Below are 12,041 nucleotides of genomic sequence, written 5' to 3'. Positions count from 1 at the left end.
AAACATTTAGTTATCCTTCCCTTTGAATTATCATCATACCATAGCAGTTCTTCTATTACACATAATAAAGTGTTTAAAGGGAATTCTGATATAAATATCATCCTATTGTAAATAGGAGCCTAAAGAAGCCTTTAAAGCACCCTAATGGATCAACTTACTTATTCAATGGGCCAATAGCAGTCCATTGCTGGTGGGTGACACCAATGGATTTCTAAGAGTCAAAATAGTATCTCATTCAGTAAAATCTGATTTATATCACATTTCTAGAACAGCAAAGGACAATATATAGATTCACCACAGTGGGCGACAGTGCTCAGAACTCCTTTTATTTAATTCCCGAGGCTTATTCGACACTGGTACCCTCATTTAAACTGTTGAATATCATAGCAACCTGGTCACATAGAGGCCTTTTTATTTAGGTGGCAGTTCCAGACAGATGGTGGTGACATTGGATTTGGAGTTTACAGGAAGACAAAGCCTGGAGAGCGACAAAAAGCTGGGGACATGATTGAGGTGGTAACAAGTGAAAGATACAACTCCCATATGGTACCAGAAGATGGAACCTTGACATGCACTGAGCCTGGAACATGTAAGTGCACAAAAAGAGAAATCTATTTTACTTGCTGTTCTATGAAATATCCTGGAAATGCCCCTTAAGGACAGACCCATTTTTCACCTTAATGACCAAGCTCCTTTTTTTAAATTTGACATGTGTCTGTTTAAATGATAATAACTTTAGAAAGTTTTTTCTGAGCAGAGCGATTCTGAGATTGTTTTTTGTGACATATTGTAAGTGGTGCATTTTTGTTGATACATATAGCATTTAGCATTTTTTGTGAAAAACTGGAAATTCCTGGCATTTTTAAAATTATTTCTTTTATGGTCTTCTCTGTGCAGTAAAATTGATGTCATATTTATTCTGTGGGTTAGTACGATTATGGTGATACCCATTTTATATAACTTTTTATGTTCTTTTTCCTTTTTCTGAGCAAAATTCTTTTTTTCCCTTTTTTGTGTTATGTTCCGAAAGCCGTAACTTTTTTATTTTTCGTCCAACGCCATTGAGTGAGGGCTTATTTCTTATGGGACAAGCTGTAGTTTTTATTGGCATCATTTTTGCGATACATGCTACCTTTTGATCTTTTTTTATTCTGCAATTTGTATTAAAATTGCAGAATTTTGCATTTTTTTTTAAGCGTTCATCATGTGGGATAATTTACATTATAGCTTTATAGTACATGTCATTACAGACGTGTCAATACCTAATCTGTATATGATTTTTTTTTTTTTTATGATAATACAGGGCTTTTATTGGAAAAGGGGCATTTTTTGTTATATTTTATTTTTTTACTTATTACAGGTTATACTATGCATCTGCACTGCAGCACAGTATAACCTGATCAGCTGCACACAGTACAGCCTGTGTAATCCAGCCTGTGGCTGGAACACATGTTACATGATGGGAGTAGTAGTTCCTGTACTAATAGGAGAGAAAGCTGCTCCACATCTCAGAAGAATGAAGGACGATCACATCCCATGTCAGGAGTGACACCCACTGTGATCTTTCCTTAACTGCAGGTACTACTGCTTCCAACATGGAGCACACTCTGCTCCATGCTGGGAGCTGTAGTACCTGCAATAATAGACAGATCGCAGTGAGTGTAACTTCTGACACCTGTTACGATCTGTCTATTAATGCAGGTACTGCAGCTCCCAGCATGGAGCAGAGTGTGCTCCATGTTGGGAGCAGTAGTACCTGCAGTTAAGGAAAGATCACAGCGGGTGTCACTACTGACACCCACTGTGATCCTCCTGTATAATGTATAGATGCGGGCGGCCGCCCTTCTATGGTCCCCTGCACTGATGTATATACCTATTATTCATATTTCCCACAGAGAGTTGCGATTGGCTGGAACCATCTGGCCGATCACAGCTCTCTGCGGGAAATATTAATAGGTGTATATATACAGCAGTGCAGGGGAACAAAGAAGAGCGCCCGCATCTACACATTATACAGGAGGATTGCAATGGGTGTCAGAAGTGACACCCGGGGAGATCTGTCAATTAGTACAGGTACTACTACTCCCATCATGGAACAGTGTGTTCCATGCTGGGAGTAGTAGTACTACCTAAAAAAAAAATTTAAAATAAAGAAAAAATGTGAAAAAAGTTAAAAACGCACACACTATAGTCAACACATTATTAAAATACCTTATTTATCGGCGTATAACATGCACTTTTTAGGCTAAAATTTTTAGCCTAAAGTCTATGTGCATGTTAAACGCCGATACACCCCCAGGAAAGGCAGGGGGAGAGAGGCCGTCGCTGCCCGCTTCTCTCCCCCTGCCTTTCCTGGGGTCTAGAGCCCTGCTGCCGGCCCTTCTCTCCCCCTGGCTAACGGCGCCGCTGCCCGTTGCCGGGGTCGGGTCCGCGCTGCTGCAGGCCTCCGGCGTGCGTCCCCTGCGTCGCTGCTATGCGCTGCACGGCGCGGCGCATGACATCAGTGCGCCGCGCCGTGCATAGCAACGATGCAGGGGACGCACGCCGGGACGCTGCAGCAGCGTGGACCCGACCCCGGCAACAGGTAATTATGCCACCGGGGATGGGGGGAGGCAACGGGGCAGCGGCGCCGGCAATGGGTGCCGCTGCCCCTTCTCTCCCCCTGGCTATCGGCGCCGGCAATGAGGCGCCGGCACCGATAGTCAGGGGGACAGAACGGGCAGCAGTGCCGATAGCCAGGGGGAGAGAAGGGCCAGCAGCGGGGCTCTAGACCCCAGGAAAGGCAGGGGGAGAGAAGCGGGCAGCGACTGCCTCTCTCCTCCTGCCTTTCCTGGGAGTGTATCGGGGTATACACGCGCACACACGCACCCTCATTTTACCATGGATATTTGGGTAAAAAACTTTTTTTACCCAAATATCCTTGGTAAAATGAGGGTGTGTGTTATAGGCCGGTGCGTGGTATACCCCGATAAATACGGTACATTACTAATAAAAAATGTAACAAAATTAATTATAACAAATATATAATTTTTAGATTTAAATGGCCCCTTTCCAAATTTTTATTATTGTCGGCTAGATTTTTAGTTCCCTGCCCGCCCACATAAATTGATCCCTGTTTAAAATTCTATAAAAATTTTGTTATAAAAAAGATACATTTCGTTAGATACAATTTTTCCATAACTACTGCATCTTTTTTATTATTATTTTTTAATGGTACCCTATGAAATTTGTCCGAAAAAGATTGAAAACCGCCTGCAAAAATGCCAAAGTTAAAACCCACATATTGTTTTTCTTGCCATTTTTTCTTTTTTTTTAGATTTTTTTTCTATGTAAGAAAATTGCCATGATTTCAGGGGAAAAAAACGACATAGGCTCAACGTGCTACAACTTTGCAAAACCGCCAAGGAGCGGAAAAACGCCAAAAAAAGAGTGAAAAAATGCTAAAAGGATTAATAAAAAATGCTAAACTGAAAATCGCAAAGTGGAAAAAGAATAATGCAATTTCTCATTGATTTACAGCTAACATCTGGCCACATCTGGGGGCCGTTTTAGCGTTTATTTGGGGAAAAACACACGCACAAAAAAAAAAAAGTGGAAACTTAGTCTTAGGCTTCTTTCACACTGCCGTTACCGTATGTCCCGACAGTACAGCAACCGTTGAAAAAAGAGGAGAGAAATTTTTCTCCCGCTATAAACAATGGCGCCCGACAGATCCCACATCATAGTCATTGGGATCCATTGGGACCCGTTGTTGCCCATTGTGCTCTGTCCCGATAACTGCCGTTGAAGGCAAAAAAGAAAACTGAAAGCCTAACGTCCGTTTTCGGACGAACCACAATGGCAGTGGAAAGAAGCCTTACATGTATACAAGCTTCTTATTTTGGTCACACATACTACAAATATATGGAAGGCCAAATAAGCAACCACTATTCAATATTATATAAAATTATTGGGGCAGGATGCATCAACTTTCCTGCATCAGGGTACATGTGCAGTTGTGATGTTTGGCAAAAACCGTAAAATGACCGCACAATAATAAACCCAGAGACTACCTCGAGAGACAGCCTAATGCTGGGTTTCTAATAGTTTTTTTTTTCTTCGTTTTTTTTAACAAAAGCGCCAGAATGAAGCAAATAAACACTGGGGGGAAATTCTCAAAAACGACTGTAATTTCTGTTCCAGCTATATTATTCACACCTTTTGTTTCTCCTTACATTTCCAAAGGTCTCTTGTGCTGCTTTGAAAATATAAAAATGTGTGAAAATTCATTTTTGCGCCACTTTTTTTATTTATTGTTTTGCGCCATAATTGCCGATTTTTGCGCCAGATTTTACATCCCAGAAAATTCTGGCGGAAACATGTTACTAAATATTCCATGGTTACTAGTGCCCAGACAAGCAATAACTGTATAAATAAAAAAATTCTGAGCTTAAATGGGTACTCCGCTGCTCAGTATTTGGAACAAACTGTTCCGAAAGCTGGAGCATATGACATCATAGCCCTGCCCATCATGATGTCATGCCCCACCCCCTCAATGCAAGTCTATGGTAGGCAGTGTGACTTCATGAAGGGGCGGGGCTATGACGTCATGAGCTCCCAACTCCAGCGTTCGGAACAGTTTGTTTCAAACGCTGAGCAGCTGAGTACCCCTTTAAATGTGAGTGCAGGTGCAGTGACCAAGAAAAAAAAAAAAAAATATATATATATATATATATATAGTAGAGGTGCACCGAAATGGAAATTTCAGAACCGAAACGAAAACGAAATAAAAAAAAAATGTCCGGCCGAAACCGATGCCGAAACCGATACCGAAACCGAAAATGACTTCTCCCCGTCTTCCGGTAAAATGCAGCGCTCCTCTCATTAGATTAGATTAGATTCCCCCACATCAGATTGCCAGCTCCCCCACATTAGGTCGGGAGTTCCCCCACATTAATAGGCAGCTCCCCCTCAATAGTAGGCAGCTCCCCCACATTAATAGGCAGCTCCCCCACAATAGTAGGCAGCTCCCCCACAATAGTAGGCAGCTCCCCCACATTAGGTCAGCATTTCCCCCACAATAGTAGGCAGGTTCCCCACAATAGTAGGCAGTTCCCCCACAATATTAGGCAGCTCCCCCCAACAATATAAGCAGCTCCCCCCACATTTGTAGGCAGCTCCCCCCCACATTAGGTCAGCAGTTCCCCCACAATAGTAGGTAGTTCCCCCACAATAGTAGGTAGTTCCCCCACAATATTAGGCAGCTCCCCCCAACAATATTAGGCAGCTCCCCCCACATTTGTAGGCAGCTCCCCCCCCACAATATTAGGCAGCTCCCCCCCCCAACAATATTAGGCAGCTCCCCCCCACATTTGTAGGCAGCTCCCCCCCCCCAACAATATTAGGCAGCTCCCCCCACATTTGTAGGCAGCTCCCCCCCCCACAATAGTAGGCAGCTTCCCCCCACCCCACAGACATACAGCTTCCAGCCATATTCAGTGTATGGCTGGAGGCTGTATGTCTGTACTGCTGCCCCCCACAGTGTTCCGGTCACGGCTCCTCCAGCCCGGGGTCACATCTACTGCTATGGCCTATGGACCATAGCAGTAGGTGCCGGGACCGAAGGAGCGGTGACCGGAACACTCAAGAAGATGACACGCCGCCGGTCACTTACCAGGCCCCGGCCAGCGCGCGTTCTCCTGCGACGATCCTGCGGTCCTCCTGCGTCTCTATGGTTGTACGCACGGGACGTCAGTGACGTCCCGTGTGTACGACCATAGAGGCGGAGAAGCGAAGGACCGAAGGAGGATCGCAGGAGGACACCGGGGAATGGTGAGTGACCGGCAAACATCCTTATGTCCCGAAAAGATATTTCGGGACACAGGGATGTCCAGGATAGGAATACTTCTTTTTATGTGCCCGGGCCGGCTCCCGTGTGTGGCTGCAGGCGGGGCCCGACCAGAGCATTTAAAAACTAATACTGTATACTAAAAACCAGGGGGCCTCCAGCTGTTGTGAAACTACAACTCCCAGCAGGCCCGGACAGACTTTGCCGGTCCGGGCCTGCTGGGAGTTGTAGTTTCACAACAGCTGGAAGACCCCTGGTTTTTAGTATACATACAGTATTAGTTTTCATATTGTCTGGCCGGCCCCCGCCTGCAGCCACACACGGGAGCCGGCCCGGGCACATAAAAAGAAGTATTCCTATCCCTGAGAGCACGCCCCCCAGATGTTGCCCCCGGTGCGGCCCGGCACCCCCTGCACCCCCCACGCTACGCCTCTGCCACTGGCAGTGTTTGTAACTTGTGCTGTGGGCGGGCAGGGGAGGTGGGTCATTATCGGCACATTTTTTGTTGTTTCGGCATTTCCCCAAAATAGCTATTTTCGGCCGATATGTATTGGTGCATCCCTAATATATATATATATATATATATATATATATATATATATATATATATATATTTTTTTTTTTTTTTATAACAATCTTCAATAATAATTATTTCTTTTTTTTTTATAATTACTTACCGTATATACTCGAGTATAGGCCGAGTTTTTCAGCACGATTTTTCGTGCTGAAAACACCCCCCTCGGCTTATACTCGAGTGAACTCCCCCACCCGCAGTGGTCTTCAACCTGCGGACCTCCAGAGGTTTCAAAACTACAACTCCCAGCAAGCCCGGGCAGCCATCGGCTGTCCGGGCTTGCTGGGAGTTGTAGTTTTGAAACCTCCGGAGGTCCGCAGGTTGAAGACCACTGCGGCCTTCAACATCATCCAGCCCCCTCTCACCCCCTTTAGTTCTGAGTACTCACCTCCGCTCGGCGCTGGTCCGGTCCTGCAGGGCTGTCCGGTGAGGAGGTGGTCCGGTGAGGAGGTGGTCCGGGCTGCTATCTTCACCGGGGAGGCCTCTTCTAAGCGCTTCGGGCCCGGCCTCAGAATAGTCACGTTGCCTTGACAACGACGCAGATACGTCGTTGTTAAGGCAACGGCTCTATTCCGGGCCGGAAGCGCGGAGAAGAGGCGCCCCCGGTGAAGATAGCAGCCCGGACCACCTCCTCACCGGACCACCTCCTCACCGGACAGCCCTGCAGGACCGGACCAGCGCCGAGCGGAGGTGAGTACTCAGAACTAAAGGGGGTGAGAGGGGGCTGGATGATGTTGAAGGCCGCAGTGGTCTTCAACCTGCGGACCTCCGGAGGTTTCAAAACTACAACTCCCAGCAAGCCCGGACAGCCGATGGCTGCCCGGGCTTGCTGGGAGTTGTAGTTTTGAAACCTCTGGAGGTCCGCAGGTTGAAGGCCGCAGTGGTCTTCAACCTGCGGACCTCCGGAGGTTTCAAAACTACAACTCCCAGCAAGCCCGGACAGCCGATGGCTGCCCGGGCTTGCTGGGAGTTGTAGTTTTGAAACCTCTGGAGGTCCGCAGGTTGAAGACCACTGAGGGCGAATGATGAGAAGAGGATGATGAAGGGGGGGGGGGGTGTGGGGATGATGAAGGGGGGTGGGGATGATGAAGGGGGGGGTGTGGGATGATTACAAGGGGATGATGAAGGGGGGATGTGTGGGATGATAAGGGGATGTGTGGGATGATGACAAGGGGATGATGAAGGGGGGATGTGTGGGATGATGACAAGGGGATGATGAAGGGGGGATGTGTGGGATAAGGGGATGTGTGGGATGATGACAAGGGGATGATGAAGGGGGGATGTGTGGGATAAGGGGATGTGTGGGATGATGACAAGGGGATGATGAAGGGGGGATGTGTGGGATGATGACAAGGGGATGATGAAGGGGGGATGTGTGGGATGATAAGGGGATGTGTGGGATGATGACAAGGGGATGATGAAGGGGGGATGTGTGGGATGATGACAAGGGGATGATGAGGATGTTAATGACGGGTCTGGATGATGACAGGGGGGGATGAGGTATTTCCCACCCTAGGCTTATACTCGAGTCAATAACTTTTCCTGGGATTTTGGGTTGAAATTAGGGGTCTCGGCTTATACTCGGGTCGGCTTATACTCGAGTATATACGGTAGTTAGCTGAAAGCCATTAGGGAATTCTGAAATGCCAGATTCACTTTGGCGTTGTTTCACTGTTCTGTGGAGTTTTTTGGATCAGTGGCATTTTATAAAATCACTGCATGCTGAGCCTATGGCGTTTTTTCAGGGAACTGGTTTTTTTTCTCCCATAGACATTTATAGGGTATGTTCACACTGAGGAATTGGAGCAGACTTGAAGAGAAATAATTTTGGTCAGGAAAATCTTAATTTTTGCTATTTTCTCTCTGCCATCTTTCTGCACAATGTCATTTAAGGATAAATTGGAGCGGAATAAGCGAGCAGAATTACTCGAGTAAATTCCTCTCCAATTCCTCAGTGTGAACATACCCAAAGGAGAAAAAAAATGCCTAGAAATTGTTACGCCGAGCGCTCCGGGTCCCTGCTCCTCCCCGAAGCGCTCGCAGCGTTCTCTTATTCTCAGCGCTCCGGTCAGACCTGCTGACCGGGTGCGCTGCGATATTGCTCCCAGCCGGGATGCGATTCGCGATGCGGGATGCGCCCGCTCGCGATGCGCATCTCGGCTCCCGTACCTGACCCGTTCCCCGTCTGTGTTGTCCCTGTGCGCGCGGCCCCGCTCCTTAGGGCGCGCGCGCCGGGTCTCTGCAATTTAAAGAGCCAGTGCACCAATGATGGTGCCTGGCCCAATCTCCCTGATTAGTTTCCACCTGTGCACTCCCTCTTTATACCTCACTTCCCCTGCACTCCCTTGCCGGATCTTGTTGCCCTTGTGCCAGAGAAAGCCTTTCCTTGAGTGTTCCTAGCCTGTGTTCCAGACCTCCTGCCGTTGCCCCTGACTACGATCCTTGCTGCCTGCCCTGACCTTCTGCTACGTCCGACCTTGCTCTTGCCTTATCCCTTGTACCATGCCTATCTCAGCAGTCAGAGAGGTTGAGCCGTTGCCGGTGGATACGACCTGGTTGCTACCGCCGCTGCAAGACCATCCCGCTTTGCGGCGGGCTCTGGTGAAAACCAGTAGCTACTTAGAACCGGTCCACCGACACGGTCCACGCCAATCCCTCTCTGACACAGAGGATCCACCTCCAGCCTGCCGAATCGTGACAGAAATAACACAATGGCCTAGATTTATCAAACTGTGTAAGAGAAATAAATTGTAATTTTTCCACAGCAACCAATCACAGCTCAGGTTTCACTTTATCAGAGCTTGTTAGCTGAGCTGTGATTGGTTGCTGTGGAAAAATCTCTCCACTTTTTCTCTCACAGGTTGATAAATCTGGGCCGGTGTGTGCAAAAAACCTTGGCAGTTTTTTAGGAATTTTTGGGTGAATTTTTCAGGTAAAAAAAAAAATGTAGCCTAAAGGAGTTCAAGTCAAGTCATTTTATAGATCTGTACTCACACCTATACTGCCACCTAGTGGTTTTGTATGTGTTTCCAGCCATTCATCCATTCTCCACTCCCAAACTAGCGTCGATTCACCCTGCACTGACTGCACTCGCTGTCACAAAATTGGTCTGTAAAAGTTGATACGACGCATTACATATTTTTCTGTGGAAAATAGTTTGTAATATCATTAATGTTAATAGATAAACCTGTAAATATGTGGCACATAAATGCCCCAACATGAAGAATCACATCTGCTGTCACAGTAACAACCGCTCTTATTCAGACCTCTCTTCTCCCTTACAGATGTACTTCGCTTTGATAATACGTACAGCTACATACATGCCAAGAAGGTCAGTTTCACTGTAGAAGTCCTGCTCCCAGACCGAAGCTCAGAAGAGAAGATTCAGAAACTAGAGGACAAGTTGGAGAGCAGTCTAAACCTCTGAAAATATAATCCTCACTGTAAAGAGCTTGAAATCTAGCTGTGAAACCTATGGAACAGCACTGTACATGACAGCCAACTAAGGTCGTGAAAATACAATAAGACGTTTGTCCACCATGAAATCTGTTAGGAATCTCATGTGCCTCATTGCATTTCAGATATGAGACCGTTAGCAAAGGCCAGAATTACCTTTAGATAAAGCAAATACTAATGAATAGCAAAAGAATAATGCTTGAAATGTGTGCTGAAAGCAGAGATACTTGAAGCACAGCCCATTTTGTACCTTTCCTTTATAATTGTGAATAGGCTGCATAACTCAGAAAATACAGGGATAATGTTTAAAGGCCGTGGACACCTTTGACATGAAAAAAAAGGTCTGCAACCTTTATTCCTTGATTTATTTTCAGATTTACAGATATACTGTATGCAACCTGCTCGTAGTATCAGACGTTTCTCTTATAGGTATATTCCTCCCTATTATACATGCTGGATTTGAGGTGTGTGATTCCAAAATGCTGCGGTATGCACTAGCTTTCATGTATCAGAATAGCTTTATTCCCCAACCTCTTTCTACTTTTACAGCTCATCAGGGACCTTTTATATTTTGTGCTGGCAGACACTGATGCTGAGGAGTAGAAGAATTCACCCCCTGCAGTCTGCTAAGGATTCTGCAATCTAACGTCTTCCCTTTCTAAATGCCTCCTGTGTGCTTTCCTTCCTACCTGTGACTTGCCCTCCCTGGATGCTTTCCCCTCTCTCCACACTCTTATTCGCCATGTACAACCACTGTCTGCTTAAGCCTAAAGGACTCATTCACACTTTTGTATTAAGATTAGTGTTGAGCGGCATAGGCCATATTCGAATTCGCAATATTTCGCAAATATATGAACGAATATTCGTCATATATTCGCTAAATTCGTAATATTCGCGTTGTATTTTCGCATATGCGAAAATTAGCATAAACGAAAATTAGCATATGGGAAAATTAGCATATGTGAAAATTAGCATATGCAAAAATTCGTACGCCAGTTTCACACAGTAGTATTAGAGCCTTCTTTACACCACACAAGCTGGAAGCAGAGAGGGGTGATCACTGTGATGTGTACTGTGAAAGAAAAAAAAACAATATTCGTAATTACGAATATATAGTGCTATATTCGCGAATATTTGCGAATCCGCGAATATTCGATATTCGCAAATAAAATTTGTATTGCGAATATTCGCGAGCAACACTAATTAAGATCCATATTAGCCTAATTCCGATTATTTTCAGTGGGAAAAAAGCTAATACATTTAAATCGTTGTATTCATATTTTTTTTTCCATTTTTAGCCTATGAAAGTCGATAGGTTGAATTTAAACATGCATGTTTTGTGTTTGTGTGTGTGTTTGTTTTGTTCTTTTTATCATCTGTATTCCTGTGATATTACAAAAATAGCAAGTACAATTGTTAATCCTTTAAAAAAAATCTAATATAGATACAAAACCTATTTTCATACACAAGTGTGAGTGAACTGGAACAATGAAAGAAAGCAGGGGGAGAATAGAGAGCCAATACAGATGCAATGTGCTGCTGAATGATAGTCAGATCACAGCTATGTGAAGGAGTTACACAGACACTACATCTGTAAAGTGGTAGAATTTTTTATGAATGCTATTTAGAAAGCTACCTAACTTTACATTTAGGAAGCAGGTGAACAATAAAAAATATTCAGGGCAACCAGTCCTGTCTGCCAGTACAAAAGATAAATTTAGATAAATACATGGAAGCTAGTGCATGCCACAGCATTTTGGAATCACAGACCTCAAACCCAGCATGTATAATGGGGAGGAATACTACGAGCAGGTTGCAGGATTTAGAATTATCAATTTTAATAAGATTTTAATTTATAAATAATGACAGCTATTTTATCGGTTACTCAACACTGCAGTATGTTGGCTATACTGATCTTATTATTAGCCAATACAAGGTTCACGAATCAATAAAAAAAACTATGAATTTACCATGACCAGCTTTCTTCAATGAGCTCAAACCCATTTTCTGTTGTCATGTAAAATAATAACCTCAGTTTAGAAAATATATTTTTACAAATATTAAATGGGCACTCTCATTAAAACTAATTTTTGTTATTGCACTCCTTATGGTAAATAAAAAATATTTCTAATATACTTTGTTTAAAAAAAATTAAGTTTTCTATGTTTTATTTGTGCTTAAAAA

General features: G+C 44.7%; 1 protein-coding gene across 1 annotated transcript in view; it reads left to right on the top strand.

Annotated features, from left to right (window-relative positions):
• The window catches only part of SEC14L2 (SEC14 like lipid binding 2), a 53,422-nt gene extending 41,590 nt beyond the window's left edge, over positions 1-11,832 (top strand). Inside the window, exons 11-12 of the mRNA XM_056528660.1 lie at positions 420-589; positions 9,686-11,832. Coding sequence (XP_056384635.1) covers positions 420-589; positions 9,686-9,828 — 313 coding nt within the window. The 3' untranslated portion in view covers positions 9,829-11,832. The remainder of the gene's footprint in view (positions 1-419; positions 590-9,685) is intronic.
• Positions 11,833-12,041: the final 209 nt, after the last annotated feature.

This window comes from Hyla sarda, chromosome 1 (assembly GCF_029499605.1).
Source record: "Hyla sarda isolate aHylSar1 chromosome 1, aHylSar1.hap1, whole genome shotgun sequence".
Taxonomy (NCBI): domain Eukaryota; kingdom Metazoa; phylum Chordata; class Amphibia; order Anura; family Hylidae; genus Hyla; species Hyla sarda.
This window is presented reverse-complemented; position numbering and strand designations above follow the sequence as displayed.